This window comes from Dromiciops gliroides, chromosome 5, assembly GCF_019393635.1.
Source record: "Dromiciops gliroides isolate mDroGli1 chromosome 5, mDroGli1.pri, whole genome shotgun sequence".
NCBI lineage: Eukaryota > Metazoa > Chordata > Mammalia > Microbiotheria > Microbiotheriidae > Dromiciops > Dromiciops gliroides.
In genome coordinates, this window is record NC_057865.1 from 41,443,922 (window position 1) to 41,465,148 (window position 21,227).

General features: G+C 38.4%; 1 protein-coding gene across 1 annotated transcript in view; it reads right to left on the reverse strand.

Moving 5' to 3' along the window:
* Nucleotides 1–21,227, reverse strand: part of TOPBP1 (DNA topoisomerase II binding protein 1) — a 42,911-nt gene that overhangs the window by 12,083 nt on the left and 9,601 nt on the right. The window contains exons 9-19 of the mRNA XM_043968377.1: nt 19,430–19,593; nt 19,023–19,270; nt 15,619–15,932; nt 14,489–14,664; nt 10,975–11,186; nt 9,114–9,397; nt 6,377–6,550; nt 6,187–6,296; nt 3,320–3,443; nt 1,424–1,573; nt 1,207–1,309 (exon numbers count right to left, since the gene is read on the reverse strand). Of these exons, the coding sequence (XP_043824312.1) occupies nt 1,207–1,309; nt 1,424–1,573; nt 3,320–3,443; nt 6,187–6,296; nt 6,377–6,550; nt 9,114–9,397; nt 10,975–11,186; nt 14,489–14,664; nt 15,619–15,932; nt 19,023–19,270; nt 19,430–19,593 (2,059 nt within the window). The remainder of the gene's footprint in view (nt 1–1,206; nt 1,310–1,423; nt 1,574–3,319; nt 3,444–6,186; nt 6,297–6,376; nt 6,551–9,113; nt 9,398–10,974; nt 11,187–14,488; nt 14,665–15,618; nt 15,933–19,022; nt 19,271–19,429; nt 19,594–21,227) is intronic.

Genomic DNA, 21,227 nt, shown 5'->3' on the forward strand with positions numbered 1-21,227 from the left:
CATGTAATAATCACAACACATAATAAGGTAGAGGGATCGTTCAACTCCCTCTGAAATCTCATCCCATTTCACCCCTCTATGGTGAACAGGGACATTTTATCTCCCCGGTTCCATGAGGACAAGGATAATGCTATATCTAGTAGCCAGCATAGCAGTTGCTCCAGGAAGAGTTGTGGAATGAAGGTGTGATGAAAGAAGTGATATATAAATGAAAGATTAGTCCGAAGCATAAACTGAAGTAACCCAATAATAAAGAGATGTTGGCCTATTAAAAGCAGGTCATCAATATCAAGAATCATCTTGGATTTAGAGCTGGCAGGGGACTCAAGGTCATCTACTACCCCTTCATCTTAGAGGTGGGGAATCTGAAGCTCCAAAAGGTGATATGACCTGGCCAAATAAGTGGCATAGCCAGGACCTGAACCCAAGGCCTTTGATGACTCTAAATAAAACATTTTTCTATTTCTTTCCCCCCCATCAAATGCATATTTTATTTAATTGTTGTAGGTCCATCAACACTTTAAAAAACTATTTTTTCTTCAATTGCTAAGCTTATCTTCTCTCCCTCTTATCCCTCTTTCCCATTTCACCACTACCCTTGGAGGGTCAGGCCCTTATTAGTCTAATTCAGTCTATAGGCCTCGTACAGTACCATGAAGAATGCAGCACATAGAAATGTTTTTTTTTTTTTTAAATTAACTCAAATTTTTAACACCACTGTAAGTTTTATCTTAAAGCCCTTTCCTGAAAACAACCCTGTGAGGTAGGTAGTACAAGGAGTATTATCCCCATTTGACAGATGAAGAAACAGGCAATGAAAAGTTAAAGTGACTTGACCATGGAAATTAAAGTGATTTCCTTAAAGTGGCATTTGAACCTCAGTGAGCTGACTCCAGTACTCAAACCAGGTATTTGGTACATATTAGGCCAAACGCCATCAGGTATTTAATGGAAAGAAGGCATTTTGTACTAAACATTTATATCATCCTTTAACATTGCTCCAATACTTCAAGGATCTCTGCTTTTCTCTGACTATTCCCTTCAACACCACAGATCATGGATCGTCCTTTAAAAGACATTAAGGCTAAAAAATTAATGATCTGGCAGCCATCATGGTAATTCTTTACATAGAAACAACATAAAAAAGATATCTTTGTAACCTACTTAATTTTAAATTATGACTGTAATTGAACAAGAAAATTTTACCTCCTTTGGGAATATTTGGTATTTCTCCATTTGTACTGGCTGCTTCCTTCTGATCAATGGTCATATCTTCATCATTTCCTTCCAAAGATAAATGAAGAAGAGGCTATTGGGGGGAAAAAATGCAATTTCTCAAAAGCGACCATTATTATGTGTATTTTTTTGTATACTGACTTATACATTCATCTTAGGGATTAAATCTGTAGTTGACATTAAATACCTCCTCATCATCTTTTGCCACTTTACTAGCTGATGGAGACCGACTGGTACAAACTCTGCTGTCTTGCACTGTACTTATGTCCAGGCTCATTTTTGGATTGTAAGTATGTGGATACAGAGATTCAGGAAGACGCCTGTATTCTTGAGCACTCTGCAACACAAACACATTCCTGACAATGCTGAAAAAAATATAGCAGACCCACAATGTTATAGAAGATAAGCATAATCTAAATATTTCATGTCTAAGATTAGGACGTCTACAAGGCTATGGTCTTGAAAGCCTACATGAATATGTCTCTGTGATAAAAGTAAATGTAATTGTTTTCCCTTTAAAGGGAGAAGTATCCCCTGAAGTACTAAATCTAATTCCATTGCTATGTTACTGTCATTGGCATGGGAGTATTTCTCTATATCAAACTAATATATTTAATCAATTCTCCTTGTGTGAACCATCAAGGGAATCTACCACCGAGGAACTAATGATTTAAGAAATAAGGTTTCCATGTGACTCAATTCAATGAAAGAATATAATGGCTAATAATTATAATTAACATACTTATTAAGCATCTACTATGTGCTAAGCACTGTGCTATGGTGCTAGATGAGCTTTCAAAGCTTAAATAAGAATATGGCTCCTGCTTTCAGAGTTTATGGTCTACCACAAATACTATGATATATATTGCTATGATATTATGCCACAAAAGTACCAGAGGAGGATCATACCAAGGAGGGATATTCAAAAAGGCCTTTCTAGCATTTGAGTTAGCTTTTATGAGTTAAGAAATAATTTAATAGGAAGAGAAGAAATTGTTTATTCCAAACATGGAAAATAGCATGTTTGTTTGAACTATGGAATGAAAAGCAGAGAATATAAGATCAAGCAAGAAAACTATGGCAATGTCAGACTATTGGGACATTAAATGTAGGCAAAGGAGCATGTACTTATCTCAAAATTGGGGAACTCGTATTCCAATGAATCATCCCCCAACAATACCCCTGGCCCCTTGTAATCTAGCCTTTGCTTAAAGATCTGAAGAAGACTGGAAAACTTCCACTAGACAGTTTGGTTTTTTTTTAAAGTGAGGCAATTGGGGTTAAGTGACTTGCCCAGGGTCACACAGCTAGTAAGTGTTAAGTGTCTGAGGCTGGATTTGAACTCAGGTACTCCTGACTCCAGGGCTGGTGCTCTATCCACTGCGCCATCTAGCTGCCCCCACTAGACAGTTTCTTAAGGGCAAGAATGGGGTTTTTTTGCCTTTCTTTGATTCTCCAGCACATAGTAGGCACTTAATAAATGGCTATTAACTCACTGACAGGGAGGACCCTTTACCTCCTATAGGTAGCCCAATCCACATGTGGAGAACCCTAATTGTTAGAAAGTTTCTTTTTCTTACATCAAAACTGAAATTTGCCTCTTTGAAACTAATATCCTTTGCTTGGAAGAAAATGGAGAATGCCTGACTTTTGTGTACCTAAGAGAGATGAACTTATCAGTGGAAAAAAGGATGGACTAAAAAAAAAATCAGGAAAACTTGTGAAGAGTTTATTACTGTACCTCAGGTCAGTGCTCAAGTCTGTAGAGGGGTGGTGGTAATAAGAACCAAAAAGGAGGAGAAAGGTGTGAGAGATGTTGTAGAAGGGGATATGCCTGTTTAGGGAAGGGAAGAGCCAAAGAGAACATCAAAGTTACTGACAGGAATACTGGATGGTCAGCGGTAGTAGGTTTAGGAGGAAAGATAAGTTTTTGAGAGGACCAGAGTTTTATGTCAAAGATTACTCATGATAGTCATAAAAACTGATCACTAAACACATTTATATTTAATTGAAGCTTGCTGTTACTTTGGAACAAGTTTTGTTTATATTTCATTTAACAGAAAGGGAGAAAAATGTTACCTACTTCTAAAAGCCAGTGCTCTGAAACAATGTGTATCCCTCTTTCTTTGACCGCCTTATACTCTCGATTAGTGTCATTTGGTCGCCCTTGATAGATGAAATGAGTCACTGTTTCATCAAAACTCCATCTACAATGCAGACAAATGAAATATAACTACAAGAAGATACACAAACCAGTTTAATACCACTGCTCCTTGGAATATGGGAATACTTAAACATTTCAGAAATAAAGAAAACTTCAGAACTATATAAGAAAAAGTCTCTAAACAACTTAAATGAACAGACTGCCACTCACTTAACTTCTGGTAAGAGGAAAAATCTTGGAAAAATGCAGCAGACCTACTTATAAAAGTTCAAATTTATCAAAGAAAAAAAAGAGAACATTTAAAATTATCCAAAACCAAAATTTTTTTCTTCATGGATGCCTAATAATATATAATTTCCTCCATTTCCATTAGCTCTAGATTTATTTAACAAGAGGTCATCCATTAACTAGTTTTTTTCCTTAAAAGTTACAAGATTCTCCCTTTAACTTCCATTGTAAGTTATCTGCTCACTGGCACAGCATCTACAAGTAAGGTGAAAAAGCAAATTTAAATTGGTCATATGAGTAACCAAAGCAAAGGAATAGCTTGTGTTCTGTAATTATATGGAACATTTAGCTCAATTCCTTATCCTTTTATTGTGGAATCTCTGTTTTAAAGCAGAGATTACTTTCCCATACAGGTGAAACTATTCCACATGTGTGGAATGCACTCTTTCCTTACCTCTGCTTCCTAGAGTCCCTCTCTTCTCTTCGGAGACAGCTCTTCTTTATGAAGCCCTTTCCTGGTTCCCCAAACACTAAGGTTCCAAACTACCTTGAATTTAATTACTTTGTATATATTTGTATCTATTAACTTTACATTTATGCTGCATATATATATATTTTAGTGAGGCAGTTGGGGTTAAGTGACTTGCCCAGGGTCACACAGCTAGTAAGTGTTAAGTGTCTGAGGCCGGATTTGAACTCAAGTCCTCCTGACTCCAGGGCCAGTGCTCTATCCACTGCGTCATCTAGCTGCCCCAGCTGCATATATTTTAATATGTAGTTCTTGTCTCCTCCACTAGATCCAAGCTCTTTGCAAGTAAAGATTGTTTTATTCTTTGTATTTGTCCAGTGCCCAACCCATTTCAGACACTTCATAAACACCTGTAGATCTGACTGACTGGTTCAAACATCCCCTTACAGCAGATCTTGTAAAGCCTCTTCAGACCTATGCTTCTAAGACACTGAATATTGCACAAAATGCTGTGTGGCACCACCCCTCCCTTCCCCCTCCCCCCGCCCCATCCCAACAATAATTTGGGGAGGAGAGGCAGGGATTAGAGAAACTGGGATAGATGACAGACTCTTCTAAGTGAGTAAACTACTTATTTGGGGAACTCATAACTAACCGTCATTAAAGGCTCTTTTTCCACATTTCCTTTCAGATATTTCTAAAGCTAAGGAAAAACATGATATCAAGTGTGGCAAAAGCTACTTTAGGAAGACAGTGGACCAAGATGGTAGAGTAGAAAGAAACAGTACAGATCAGCTATCCCACCATTAAACAAGACTATTACTAAAAAACTTATCCCTTAGACAATCAGGAAATACAATTTGGATTCCCTTAGGAGTAAAGCTATTCCTCACTGGTCTCAGCAGGAAAAAATTCTTAAATTGAAATCAACTGACTAAAATTAAAACAAACAAAACCCTCAAAAGCTAGACACTAAGGGAAAAAAACACACCTTGGTATAAGAATAAAAACAACCACTGGTGGAGCTGTGAACTGATCCAACCATTCTGGAGAGCAATTTGGAATTATGCCCAAAGGGCGATAAAGCTGTGCATACCCTTTGACCCAGCAATACCACTTTTAGGTCTTTTCCCCAAAGAAATCATGGAAAGGGGAAAGGGACCCACATGTACAAAAATATTTATAGCTGCTCTTTATGTGGTGGCAAGGAATTGGAAGTTGAGGGGGTGCCCATCAATTGGGGAATGGCTGGACAAGTTGTGGTATATGAATACAATGGAATACTATTGTGCTATAAGAAATGATGAGCAGGAGGAGTTCAGAGAAACTGAGGATTAAAGAAAAGGCTTCTCTTTCCTCCTCATTCTCTCTCACCCCACTATCCAGGAATGAGGAGTCCTGGATAATACTCATCTTGCTAATCCAGGAGAGTGAAATAATGGTGGTGCCTTCAACAGAAATAGGAAAATTTGGGAAAGGGAAGATTTAATCAAGAAAGATAATCAGTTCAGTTTTGGATATCTTAAATTTAAGATGTCTCTTGGCCATTAGCTTGACATGTCCAAAAGGCAACTGGCAATGTCAGACTGAAGCTCAGAGGAAAGAGATAACCATTAAATCCATGGAAGTTGATAAATTACTGAGAAAGAGAACAGAAGGAGATGAGAAGAGTGTCTAGAACAGGAAAAGGGGAATATCTGCAGTTAAGGAACATGCTCTGGATGAATCAGCTGAGGAGATTGAAGGTGAACTTCAAGAGAGCAATGTCATGGGACATCCAGCAAAAGACAGTAGACAACAGCATAAAATGCAGCGGATGCACAAGACTGAGAAAAGGCCATCAGATCTGGCAGTTAAGAGATCACAGCTCAATTGGCTGAAGTCAGAAGCCGAGTGCAAAGGGGTGAGGAACAAGGAGAGGGTGTGGAGGATGACAGCTTGACAGAGTAACAGGGTCCAGTGAAAGTGTTCTACAGGTGGGGGAGACTTGGGCATATTTGAAGGCAGTAGGAAAGGGAGAGGTGACTGAGGATGCAATTTGTGAAAGAAGACAGGAAGGCATGGGATGCATTATCAAATAAACACAAACCTGTAATCTGCCCCGAGGGATGCTGCAATAGTATTTAGTTCACTCTGTTTCTTACTGAGCTTTTTACTAACACATATAACTACATTGTGAAGTGGTTTGGGATCTTCCTCCTGTGTGTAGAAAAAAAAAATAGCATAATGTTTCACATCACATTATATAATGTCCCTTCTGTTAAGTAACCCAATTCTACCTTTTCTGGTTGGGCATCTTTCAGCACAGGGCTGGCAGTAAGAGCTACTGTGTGGCGAGTGCTATTTGCCAGAGCAAGTTTCAAGTTTTTGCCAATTACTTCAGAAAGTGGGGTACTTATTCTTCTGCTTCGTTGACTGGGACCCAATGGAGTTTCCAATGCTGCCAGTGCGTCCTATTGATAAAGGAAATAGATTAATTTAGCTCTGTCTTTACCTTTATGGCAGTCTTGTCTGAAGTACTTTATAGCAGATTTAAAAATCAAGCCTGCAAAAATTTTACCAGCTCTGCCCTATTTATTCACCAGGGTCCCAGAATGAAGCAACTGAAATAGGAAATATATAATCATCACTTGCTTATTGCACGAATACAAATCCTTTTAGCCAAAAGAACTATAAGAGAAGCTCTCTGTAGCACCATGGAGCTCACAATGTATCTTTAGCACAATAACTTTTGCCAGTAGAGTATTACCCCCACTTTAGATGAAACGGGCTCATAGAAGACAATGATTGGTAATCTCTAACTAATCTTGGAGAAAAGGAGAATCATTCCAAGACCCAAAAGGGAAAAAAATGGCACTTTAAAATCTGGAGAAATATGCTTGGTGTCACTCAAAATGTACACGAAAACAGGTAAGAAGTCATTACAAAGAGCAAGTACAAGCTCATTTAGAACAGGTCATACCAAAGTGAATTTCCTTTTTTTTATAGTGTCCCTAGCCTACAGATTGAGAGAAACCACAAACATAGGGTTTCCTAATTTTAGCAAGGCACTTTACAGTTTCTTATGATATTCTTTAGGCTGGTTAGGAACATAGGCCATCTCCAACAAGGACATATTCCACAGGTGCTCATAAAGATTTGATTACTTATTCTGATAGGAAAAAGCACTCCAAACTCCAATGTTAGAAGTAGTGGCTAGGCTCCTAAATCAATCCTCTCCAAATCTGTTGAACACATTACTGTTTCCTAAGTATATTTTGGCAAAAACTTAAGGGGGGGTGGGGTGGGGGGCAGTTAGGTGGCACAGTGGATAAAGCACTGGCCCTGGATTCAGGAGGACCTAAGTTCAAATTCAGCCTCAGACACTTGACACTTACTAGCTGCGTGACCCTGGGCAAGTCACTTAACCCCAAATTGCCCCCCCCAAAACTAAAGGGGGCACTCCCCTTTAATAGGTGGACATCACAAATAGTATATACAATGGGAAAAGGAAAACAGGAAAATGTCCATTCAAGTCTTAAGACTTTAAGTCTTTAAGTCTCTCAGGTGTTTCAGATACTGATGATCAGCTAGAAAGTCTTGTGAGAATATTATTAATATTACAGAGCCCCCCTGCTGTGTGAGCATGTCATCATCCTCAACCAATCAGCTTGAAGCAGTGTGTAAGGCAGTTGGTTTTGGAGTTGGTAGTTGGAGCCTCGTGGGGTTGGCAGCTCTGATTTCTCCTCGAGGGTAGGTTAGGTTTTCCTATTCTTTCAGAGACACTTGTTCTCTCTTTTTAACCTCTAATATATTCTAATAAATGTTTAATACCTAAACTGTTAAGCTGTTGTCCTAGTCAGCTTTCCCCACAAGGGGACAGATAGGATAACCACACACATTTCGTTTTCCCTGCCACAGGGTTTTCTAAAGAGAAATGTTAAATGTTTCACTCACTATAAAATTTAAGGAGAATCAAATATAAAATTCTATTCAAAATATGCAGCCAATAATTACAACAATAGAGTGTGGCATCAGCCACTTAGAGCCTGGCGGGCCATGCTGGGCCCCTACACTTCCAGAAGCAGCTGAACAAAAGAACAAGATCCAACATAATTGATGCCCAGACTTGCTGGTTTACTGAATATGGTATCTGTTCAAAAGCCCAGCTTTCTTTTCCCCAGGATGGGAAAAAAGACCAAACAGAAAGACAAAAAATACGTTCAGAAAAGAGATATGTGCTGCAAATATCTGCAATGATTGAGGTCACTGAGACTGCAAAAGAAATACTATCGCTGCATTAGTGAAATATATAGAGTGAAAATTATATATACCTCAATACAGGGCCCTTGAAAGTCTTCATTATAGTCTGACCTTCAAGATAGGACACTACTATGCTGTCTGTGTCATGTGCCCAGAAATAACCACTTGTACTTCAATAAAATGGCCATGAGTATTAATGATAGCTCACCTTTATGTGGTATTTTAAAATCTGTAAAACACTTTGTATATATGTTTGACTCCATGTGACAAGACACCTCAATTGTGTAAGTGTAAGGACAGACGGTTCTTGCCTAATAACACTTAGCTTTTAGAGAGCCAGAATTCAGAATCAGGCCTGGAAATGATCTTAGTAATCATCTGGTCCAATGTCTTCATCTTACAGATGAGGAAACTGATTTAGAGAGGTGAAGTGTTTTGCTTCCAAGACCACACAGAAAAGTTAGGACTAGAACCCAGGCGTCCTGATGTCCAATTCAGTCGTCTATTGCAATACGGCTTCTTACTGCTATTATTCTGAAAGTCTACCTTTAAAGCTGTAATGTGCCAGGAAACTATAAAACCTATAATGTGCGAGAAGTCAAATCAACAACATTTTTTATCTTCCCTTGTCTTGTTCCGATAGTGAAAATAATACAAATTTGCTTGCTGACATCTTTGGGAAAATCTATGGCCCCACGTGCTATGGGGAGATGGAGTATTTGGTGTTAACCATTCAAACTACAAGGCGGACAGTATTAACCAATGAGTTCTTACCTTTACATCAAAAGAAGGTTTGAAGAGTTTATCTTTGGACAGAAATTTAGATGGTGTGTCAAGGTGCAGAGAAGGCTCTTTCTGAAGTGGCTGTACTTCAATAGGAGGGGCGGAAGACTTCTTACTGTGTTGTGAAATCACGTTATGAAAAGTTTTACTCTGAAACCTGTTTACATCTAAAGGTGTAACAGGTGCTCTTTTTTCAGGTTCCAGGACCATGCTAGAATTCTCTGAAGTATCTGAATAAGTCTTGTCTACTGTCACCTGACTTTCAAAACTTTCTTCTGCAGGATTAAAAGAAATAATGCAGGTATGAACCAATAATGCCCTTATCCCCCAACCCTCAGCCTATACCTAAAGCCCTAACGCACACATCAACCTCAACATTGAGTATGGTCCATCTATTTTCTTTTTCCCTTGACATCTTTTGTTTTTTCATATATATTATTTCTATATATATCTTGTCTACCCCTTATAACAGTTAAGCCACGCTCAGGAACAGACAAAATTTGACAATGAATGGAATGTTCCACACCCAGGGTGACCAACACCTTTCCATAGAAAGAAGGGAAGTATGTTGCCCTTACAAGAACAGAGTAGCTTGCACTAAATGAATGAGGGTTGGAATAGACTTACATCTATATCACTAAAAATAGTTATTTTAGAAACTGTGTTGGTTCAATCCATCTCTAGTGGGAAAAAAAAAGATTGCTCTTTCAAACTGTTTTTTAGCAATTTGTATTTAAAAAATACAGCTTAAAGTGAACATAATGAATAATTTATACATCGTTCTGTGAGAAAACTAAAGTCCCACATATAACATGCTCTCCTTACTCAACTTCTTTTTCATTATTATTATGCCTGAATGATCCTCACAAGATATCTCATGCCTATAGGTACTCTAAGTGTTAGATGTTTGCAAGCTACTGGCAGAACAAATATATAGCTGAAGTTGCTGCATGTTTATGACTACTAAGAATGAAACATAGGTTGCTTATATTTTGGAGAAACAAATCAAAGTTATGATGTCTCCATCTCATGTTTGCTGAATTTCCCAACTGTCCTTGGGAAATGAGAAGTGGTTTGGAGAGCTGTTCCCAGCACTTCTTTCAAACTCTGAGCTTTTCAACAGGTTCTTAACCTGGCATCTATGAACTTAAAACCAAATTTTCTCCTACTATTCAATATAATTGTCTTCCCAAGTAACCCCATGTTTTTTGGCTTTGAGCATTTAAAAACATTCTGAGAATGGCCCACAGGCTGTGGACATCAGGCAGACAGCCAGAGGGATCCAGGACCTGAGAGAGCAAGCACTCCTGCTAGAAAGGGTTCCATTCCATTTTAGTTGCATGGTGGCAACACGAAACAGAACCCGGACCTTCCAGTTTTAGCACTTGCTCTTTGTTTAATTCTGCAATTTAAAAAAACTTTTTGAGACTATGGAAACCCTCCTTTAGTTGTGTATCTTGGGGTGACAGATGATGAAAATTATCTGTGCTATGTTTCCAACCCCAAAGACAATTTAAAACAGTAACCTATTAGGCTTTAATTTGACTTTAAAAGACAAGTGTCCAAACTGTAAAAGCAAAAATCAAAATTCTTTCCTAGGACAGAACCCCAATATAAGTCAGTATCCTTCTTACTAGTCCTACCAAGTTGTTTTGCTCCAACAATAAGATCTATGGGAACAAGGGCTGTTTTCATTTTTTTTTTAAAGTATCGTGCAGTCATTCGATAAATCAATATTGCTTTGAATGATTTTCATTTGTAAAATAAGAGGGTTTTGAACTAGTACGTCTATGATTCTACGAATCAATTAGTGACAGAAATACTCTTAACAAAACAAAGTCAATTTGCCAACCTTGTTTGGGCACATTTCCAACCAGAAAGTTGCATTCCTCTGCTCTCTTCCCCAACTTAGCAGTCTCCAATATCCAAGCCATAGACACTGCAGGTAATCCCCACTTCTGTGCAGCCTGATATTTAGAGCCATCAGGTTGTTTTACTATAAGATGGGTACTAGCAAGCATGTCATTCTTCGCACTGTCCTTGCGCACAAAGAATTCTTGAACTCTGAAATTGTTAAAAGTGTAGATGCAGACATTTAATAAGCTGACCTGGCTAATACAATAATTTATCTGGGTGAGAGGCAAACAATAAAGGATGTTAAGTTCTTCTGACTAAATAAAAACAGAATGATACAAAAAAAACATTACTAGACTAGAGATGATCACTCTTATTTAAAAACAGAACCAAAATACAAATATTCCTACAAGTAATAAACAAAAAACTTTTTTAGGGGGCAGCTAGGTGGCGCAGTGGATAAAGCAGTGGCCCTGGATTCAGGAAGACCTAAGTTCAAATCCAGTCTTAGACACTTGACACTAGCTGTGTGAACTTGGGCAAGTCACTTAAACCTCAATGCCCCACAAAAACAAACAAAAAACCACCACAAAACTTTTAACCTATGCAATTATTTACATATTTACTTTCACTCTATTGGCCAAAAGCAGATGGCAAGCAGAACAGAGAGCAGGTAGCAATAATGTTGCCTGTCCATAAATCTGTTCTCAACTTCCCCAAGAGCTTACACATGCAAATTTCCTTTGATCTTCACAACAAAGCAATGTTGGATAGAAAGGAATTTATATCCATTTTACAGGTGAGAAAACCAAGGCAGAGAGATGTTAGGGACCTACTGATACAGTGACAAGGCTGGGTAGAAGGAAAATACTAGACCTGTTCTGTTCCACCCCTCAAATAATGGAATGGGATGGGAAACCAAAACCCAAAACAGCCAGATGCCCTTTTTGCTAGGTATTAGGGAAGATACCCCAAAATGAGGAAAGCTTGGGAGCTTACAGACAAGAGAACATACAAGCACACCCAAATTGTTCTGTGCCTATCTGAAATATGAAATTGAACACTGGGTGGGGCTGTTTGGATTATCTGCCTGAGAAAATGTGAATAGTTAAAACCTAAAAAGCTCACATTTTCTCCATAAATTTCCATTTGGGGCTGGGAGAAATGTATTCTGACACAATTGTCCAAGTTAGTCTGATAGTCATGTGGTAGCTAACTGAGAAGCAATGTGGTCTAGAGAAAGAAAGAAACACAAAAGCCTGGCTGTGAGTCCCAATACTACCACTTACTAGCTGTACATCCATGGTCAAATCATCCCTGTGCCTTGTTTTCTTTATCTATAAAATGTCAATATTATCTGCTTTTGAGAAGTTTTTTCTTTTAAAAAGTAATTATTAATTCATTTTTGTTTTCCATGTCACTTTCATTTCCAGAATATTCCTCCTTCCTCCCCTATCCAGCTAGCAATCCCTTCTAAGGGAGATAGAAGATGGGGGAAAAGACCCCCAAAAAGCAGTTCAGCAAAACTCTCATGTCACCAGAGTCCAACAGTATATGTAATATTCTACACTCAAGAGTTCCCCCAACAATGCAAAGAAGGAAGGGAGCTGCATGTTTTCATCTCTTCTCTGGAGCAGAGTTGAAGCCATTCTAACTGCAAAGCATTCATTTTCTCTCTCTTTTAAGGCTGCAGTCATTATGGGGACACTTTTCCTGGTTCTGCTTCCTTCACCTCTGCATCACTTTCCATAAATCTTTCCAAGAAGATGTTGACATTTTACTGGGGAAAGGGCAGAGAGGGGCAGACAGGGCAAGGGACACAGATAAATTTAAAAAAACAAAACAGAGTAGGGACAGAGAAGAGAGGCAAAAGAGAGATCTAGACAAAGCATAATAGGATGAAGAGTGGGTGGGAGAAATGAGGCAAGGGGAGCTGAATAGTGAAGAAGAATCTTCAAAGATGGAGATAAGAAAGGACTGGATTCAAGGCACAGGGATCATGTGGGCTGGAATGCACTGTGGTAGAATGGCACATCTGGCTTAGAAGAGGAGAAGAATGTGTAAAGGGGAGTGTTAGGAACTAAGGCTACAAAAGGAAGCTTGAAAGCTGAATGAGAACACTTTAAATGTCAAGCTAAGCATCTAGTATTTGATACTACAGAGGGACTTGGGCGTCTCTGAAGGCTTCTTAGCCAGTCAGTGAGTGACATGGTCAGACCTGTGCTTCAGAGAAATTATTTTTGCAGTTGAGTGAAGGATGGACTGGAGAGGGAAGAGCCTGGAGGTAGGGAGGCCAAATGGGAGCTGTTACAGTGGTTCAGGAGAATAGGTTAATCAGGGTCTAAAATAGGGTAGTAGGTACAAAAAGCACTAAGCTAGGGGCAGCTCGGTGGCGCAGTGGATAGAGCACTGGCCCTGGAGTCAGGAGGACCTGAGTTCAAATCCGGCCTCAGACACTTAACACTTCCCTGGGCAAGTCACTTAACCCCAATTGCCTCACTTAAAAAAAAAAAAAAGCACTAAGCTAGGTCCTGAGGATATGAATACAAACGTGGCATAGCTCTTGTCCTCAATAAGCTTCTATTCTAACAGGCAAAATTTGTACTAAAGAATTGCAAGCATGGTGAGTGGAGCCATCGATAGGGCCAGCCTCTGCTATCAAGGTCCTTCCAGAATCACTAGCACTAGCAGGGGAGGGCACTATAGCAGCTGGCATGATATGCAAAGGAGATGGAAGAGAGTTACAGTTTTGGGATAGCCAGAGAGTTAAGTGGGTTTTCTCTCATTCCCACCCATCAGGACAGCACCAGAAGTGAGCAGGGGTCCAAAGGTGAAGAGAGTGTGGAGGAGAGAGTTTATGACATTTCTGAGAGGAGATGAATATGAAGGGGACAGATGCAAAAGCTATTATAAGGAAAGACTTGGTAAGTTTAGTGAGTGAGTAGAGAAGATGCCTTTGGAGTTTCAAATCAGGGAAAATCATGGAGTCACCAACAGAAATAGGAGTTTTAGAAGTGAGGCAGGTCTGGGGGTGGTTAGCCCTCATTCCTGTTTACTTTCGGACATGTTAAGTATGAGGTGCAAGACATTGATTCAGGTGGAGGTAATATAAGGCACAGGAGAGGTGGCCTGGAGTGGAGCAGAGGCATGGGACAACTTCCGTGACTCACACCACAGTATGTGTGGCTTGTTCAGATGGCACGCAGTCCTGTTGAGTCATTACTTTACATGTACATATTGCATAAAGGGACAAAGACAAATCCTATTGTGCATATTTTAGTGCAAAGCTTCTTAAGCTTGGGTCTCTATCCCATATGGGTAACTGAATGTGGGAGTCAAGAAAACTTTGGCAGTAAATATTTGATTTGTACACCTATTTTATGTATCCATATACCCGGGGACTGGGAAAACATTTCTCTGGTGAAAAGGGGTCCTTGAGTGGAAAAAGTTTAAGAAGCTCAGCAGGACTGTTTTGAAGTACATCAAGGCTACATGCTAATGAGAATACCCACCTTGCTCCAAGCAGGCTTGCTAAATATACCAAAGAATCTTTCTCTGATCCAATAAATTGACTGAATGAAAGAACACAGTTTTCTAAAGGAGTACCACTTCCTTCCAATACTGGTACTGGCGTGAAGAGTGGATTTGATTCTGGGTCAAAAAGAGTTTGCTGTTCAATACAAGTAATCTTAGAAGAGAGAAAACAAAAAGAGGAACATGTTATCAAGGTGTAATGCAATTTCAGTTATAAAAACTCTTATCTAGATGGGAACCATTAATTATCTTAGTGCAAAATTTGATTTCATTTTTTTCTCAAGAGTTTCAATTATATGTATTCAATATATATGTATATATACACAAACACAGCCACTCACCCCTTCACTGAGAATAAGAAAAAAACTTTAAATTAAGAAGGAAACAAGCATAGTAGATAGAGAGCTGACCTTGGAGTCAGAAAGACATGGGTTCAAGTTCTGCCTCTGATACCTACTGCCTGGGCCACCCTGAGCCAATCATTTAACTTCTCAGAATCTTAGGTGTTAATAAAAGGAATTTCCTCAACTGCAGTTCACTAGAGCAATGAAATCACAGGTCTGATTAAAAAAAAATTTCCTCCATCATATAGAATAAATAAGATTAAAGCTAGGTCATTAGGTGAAAATATTAATAACTATAAGATTTGGCCCTCATTTATGTTCCTGAACCATGCTTTACAATTACATTTCTCTGTACCTCCCTCTCCCCCACAGTGTTACTTAGATTAAAACCAATTACTTCTTTTTTTTTTTTTTAGTGAGGCAATTGGGATTAAGTGACTTGCCCAGGGTCACACAGCTAGCAAGTGTTAAGTGTCTGAGGCCTGATTTGAACTCAGGTACTCCTGACTCCAGGGCCGGTGCTCTATCCACTGCGCCACCTAGCTGCCCCCAAAACCAATTACTTCTTAAATGTCAATATTTGCTTTGTTTCTGAATTCTAACAACTTGAGAGTACTCATTATAAAATCTATTAGTTTATTATAGTAGAACTGTGTATGCAATAACAATCAATGTATTCACAGCTATCCTTCAATCACAAATTCTGATCATTATTACTAACAATGTTACTTGTTGATGTTTCAGCTGTCACAGTTTCCTCTTACCAGCCATGTATTTGTAACAACTTCTCCTACAGTGGACTCCACTTCACACCCCAGTAAAGGAACCACAGCATAGTCAGCAATAGTTCTGCTTTGGAGGGGCAGAATTTTTCCAGCATTTTCTTTAATAACGTCGACAATGCAAGATTCATCTTCTTCACTAAAACCCACAACAAGGAACTTCTTCCGGCTAAACAAACCTTCAATAATTGTAGAGGTCTCAGGTGGTGAATTGTGGCTGAGGAAAGACTCATTATCCCCTTGTAAAGTATGAGTGGAATCATTAAAGATCCCAATTTCTGACTTCTCACCTTCATCTGAAAAGAGAAAGGAAAAAATGTTCTCAATGGGAGCAAATTCAGATTCCAATCATAATTTGTTGCTGAAGTTAGGACCATGAGTCACATAAATGGTTTTTTCAGGTACTCTGAAGGCCAGTAGTACTCAATTAAGTAGTGACAGCACTAAAGAGAAAAAGAAAATAATTTAAAATGGCACTTTTGCCAAAGAACGATAACAATAGAACCACACTACATTTGGACAGCTCAATCTTCAATGTAGTCCCTCCTCCTCTCAGAAGAAATGGCCAGAAGATGAAGAAAAAGAACTGGATCAGATCAAGCTCATATCAAGAAGTCCATAATATAAGCAATCTGATTTTGAAAAAACTGAAACTGATTTTCAAGATATACTAAGGGAAAAAAAAATCATAGATTATATTATTATGTCTCATTTTATAAAGGGAAAAAAGGAAGCCCAGGACTTAAGTGGGCTTAAGTTTAAAATCACACTAACAAAAAGAAGTAATAGTGGGACTTGAACTCAGGCCCTCTGACTCCAAATTCTGTCCATTCTTTTTACTGTCACATTTGCTTCTGAGGACCTCATCGAAAAGATACGTGAGGGGGCAGCTAGATGGCACAGTGGTTAAAAAGCACTGGCCCTGGATTCAGGAGTACCTGAGTTCAAATCCAGCCTCAGACACTTAACACTTACTAGCTGTGTGACCCTGGGCAAGTCACTTAACCCCCATTGCCCCGCCAAAAAAAAAAAAAGAAAAGATAAGTGAACCTTCAAAAGTTAACTATCTGAATAGGAAAAAAATAAATGAAGAATGTCTTCTGGCCAGATTAAGGCATAAATTTAGAGACTAGTCTCTTGATATGTTTACAGTGTACATACTGGACAGGAACTGCAGATGAAAAAGAGTAAGAAATCACACTAATTAGTATATTGTAAACTGTCCAGTACTTTTAATAACTCCAATGTGATGCCTAAGCTTTTTACTTTTTTTTTTTTTTGGTGGGGCAATTGGGGTTAAGCTAGTAAGTGTTAAGTGTCTGAGGCCGGATTTGAACTCAGGTCCTCCTGAATCCAGGGCCAGTGCTCTATCCACTGCGCCACCTAGCTGCCCCGATGCCTAAGCTTTTTAATACTAATATTATCCTGATGATGCCTATATGGATGCAAATCATGGAAGGATCAAAATCTCTAAAGAATCAAAGTAACAAGTAACTTAAAAGGGCAATGGATAAATGTTGACTATTATTATCAAGGAAGCCTAGTATAGAAGATGAGGCATTAAAATAATCTGAGAAAGCTGTAATTGGAAAAGGAGGGACAACACTGATAGAAAGCTGAAGTTGTCTACTGGTACCTGTGGAATTTTTTTTTTTTTGTTTTTGCAGCATGTACATTTTCCACACTTTCTTCTTTCAAGCCCTTTACAGAGGGCAATGCTTTATAATAAAGAATTTAAAAAGAGAATGAAATAAAAAGTCTCTAAAACTAATAAAAAGAACCCAAAAGTTTAATATTAAAAGTCAGGTTCCACACACATGAACACTCACTTCTGAAAAGAGGAAGGAAACATCTTTTCATATCTCTCCTTTACTGCCAAACTTGCTCCATCATTATACATTTTTTTTTAAGTGAGGCAATGGGGGGGTAAGTGACTTGCCCAGGGTCACACAGCTAGTCATCATTATACTTTTGAAGCAATCAGATTCAATTGTTCTGTTGTAGTTCTTCCCATTTAAACTGTTGTAATTAGTGAAGCAGCTAGTAGAGAAGTGGATAGAGAAACGAACCTGAGGTCATAAAGACCTGAGTTCAAATCTGGCCTCAGACACTTACGAGTTATATGTCCCTGGGTAAGTCCTCTATTTATTAAATGTCTGAAATGTGCTGGGCACTTACAAATACAATGAAACAATCTCTACTTGCAAGGGGCTTAGCTTCTAGTGGAAGAGATAAGAACTACATATTAAAATATATACAGCATTATAATTATGAAGTTTATAGATACAAAAATATACAAAGTAGTTAAATTCAAGGTAGTTTGGAAGTGAGAACATTAGTGTTTGGGGAACTAGGAAAGGGCTTCATAAAGAAGAGTTATTTCCAAAAGGAAGAGAGGGACTCTATGGAAGCAGAGGTAAGGAAGGAGTGAATTCCTTCCCTTCACATACTCTATGATTAAGCCAAACCAGCCTTCTTGTGTTTCTCATATGTGACACTCCACCTCCATGTCTATGTTCCAACTGGCCAGTTTCCTCAAAGACTTGGCCTATGTGACACCTTCTTCATGAGACCAGAGTGGTTTCCCTACACATTTAGTTTTTAAATCTGCCTTGTGCATACCTGTAAATGTGTCCGGTGTCTTCCTCTCCCTTTAGAATCTAAGTTTCTGGAGAGTGGGGCCTGTCTAGCTACTGTGTGTCTTTTTATCCACAGTACCTGGCATAGCACATGCTTTAAAAATTCTTGCTGAATGTAGGAAGTTTGTCTTGCTTGACTATAGGTATTTGTTATAAGTTTTTTTTTTTTTTAATTGGGTGGGGGGAATAGGAAGGAAGAGAAAAAATTATTTTAAAAATACTTGTTGATTGGTTGGGGATTCAGAGGGATTCAGAGTTCACCCATAGGGCTGTTTATTCATAGGACGTTCAAGAAGCAAATGTAGTCACAATTAGAAACCTGTGCACAGTAAATGCTTGTTGCAGTGACTGGAGTTCTTAAGTCTTCAAAAGTTGTTTAAAAAAGAAAGAAAGCAATGTAAAAGCATCTTTCAGTTTAGAAAGCAAAACACCAACCTACACTACCTAAAGTTTTAATCTTATGCTAAAATATACTGAGATGCAAGTAAATTTACTGGAGTACTGATGGAGCTGGGAATGAGACTTGGGTTTTAGTTGCAGCACAAAAAAAATGTCAATGTCCGAGTTTCACAATTTACAAAGGAGAGGATAAAAACATCCCTCTATCTTACAGGGATATTTTAAGGACAAACAAGCTAACTGAAAATTAAAGTTGATATTTTTATCAATTAACAACATAAATAATTTTGGATACAGTTTTAAGAAAAAAATCATCATTCTCAAAAAAATCTGACATACAGTTCTTACCTACTGTCATGTGATCATTCATATATTGGGAGAGTAAGTCTTCTTCAGCTTGCTGATGTTTCTCTGTATCCACGAATTCTTTTTTGGAAAAACTGTTATTTCTTTTGGAAAGGGTTGATTTCATTCCTGGCTCATCTGAAACAGTTATCTCCACTGGCTGGTAATTCAAGTGAATGTATGGCTCCTCAGAAAGCAGATAACCTTTACTAAAACATTCCAACAGCCATTTTGGTCCCACTACATGAGGCCTATGAAAACAGTAAATATAATCACGATCTATTACTCGAATCATGAAGATCATTCTTTGCACAATGGTCTTATATGCACAATGTTTATAGCCATATTTACAATTTACAATAAAGCCATTAACACCAAAGAAACTGCTGTAAAGTAAATATAGTCAGAACCTGTGTGTTGATTTAGTCCAAAACTGTTTTAACTCATCATCATAATCGCCAACAATAACGTGGGTCACATCTTCATTGAGCTGATTAAAGCGAACTCCACCACCAGAATTAATAAGTCTTCTCAGTTTATCTAACTTTCTGCCACTAAAACCACAAAGGTATATCTGCAAAGAAAGAATAAGAAATTATTTGCCTTAGGCTAAGGTATATGGTACTCAACTCCCAAACAACCCCAAACATATATCTCATATTATGACCACACTTTTGCTGTTGGATTGGCAAAATCTACCCCCGGTTTGATCTACAGTATACATTTATAGAACTATAAGGTATACAAAACATTTTCCTCACAGTAATTCTGTGGGGACAGTTTGCACAAGGACTGATATATTATTCCTACTTTATAGTTGAGGAGACAGGAGGTTAAGCAAGTTGTAGAGAATGACAGTTATTAAGTGTCAGATCCATTGCTCAATCAGGTCTCCTGTTACCTCTTTCCACCATGCTAAGCTGCCTCTTAAGCCAAAGCTATTTGCTGAACTCTCCAGTTCTCCTTGAGAACTTGACATTCTTGCTAATTTAAAGTTGCAGCAGGTCTTTTATAGTCCTTTTTTTGTGTGTGTGGGGGCAGTGAGGGTTAAGTGACTTGCCCAGGCTCACACAGCTACTAAGTGTCAAGGGCTTGAGGCCAGATTTGAACTCAGGTCCTCCTGAATCCAGGGCTGGTGCTTTATCCACTCTGTCACCTAGCTGCCCCGAACATTCTTTTTTAGAATATAAAAGACTCTCCCTCACCTTCATATCCATCAGTTGCTACATCTTGTCAATTCTGTTATCATATTTCATTTATTTGTTGTTCTGTCTTTACTGATATGACCATAATCCTAGTCTAAATCTTTTTATCAACTACGCCTTGATTACTCCCACCACCTAATTTTCTATAATTGCCCTCTCCAAACTAATATGCACATATCTGCAAAACTGGTATTCCTACAGTATAGGTCTTTTTTGCTCCACTCCTCAAGATGCATCAGTGGTTCCCTATTGCCTTTAGAAGAAAACAAACTGCTCTTTGGCATTTTGAGTCCATTATAAGTGTAATCAAATCATTTAAAACATTTTAGTTCCAAGTATATGTTAAGCACTATGTTAAACACTTGAGAACAGACCCTGCTCTCAAGAAGCACACATTCTAATGGGGAAACCTCCATGCAGCAACTACGTACAAAAGAAATAAGAGAAAGCCAGTAGGCAAGTGTCACTGGATCACAGAGTAAGTGGGAAAAAACTAGAAAGGTAGAAGTGTTCAGGTTATTAAAGGACTTTATAAGCATGGTAATTTTTAACTTAATCCTAGACTCAAGAGCCACTGGAATTACTGAATGGCTGTGTGTGTGTGTGTGTGTGTGTGAGAGAGAGAGAGAGAGAGAGAGAGAGAGAGAGAGAGAGAGAGAAGGTCAGGCTGCAAAACTTGGAATAATGGTGGTGCCCTTGACAGTAGTAAGAAAGAAGTTAGGAAAAGGGGAACAATTGGGAAAGAATAAATTAAGTTCAGTTTTGAACACACTGAGTTAAAGATATATCCAAGATGTTTAATAATCAATAAACATTTATTAAATGCATACTATTTGCCAGGCACTGTGCTAAGCATTGGAGATACAAAAAGAGGCAAAAGACAGTCCCTGTGCTTGAAGAGGTCATAATCTAACGGGGGAGACAATGAACAAAGAAATGTGTACAAAAAAGTTCTATACAAGATAAATAGGAAATAATTGAGAGAGGAAAAACACTAGAAATA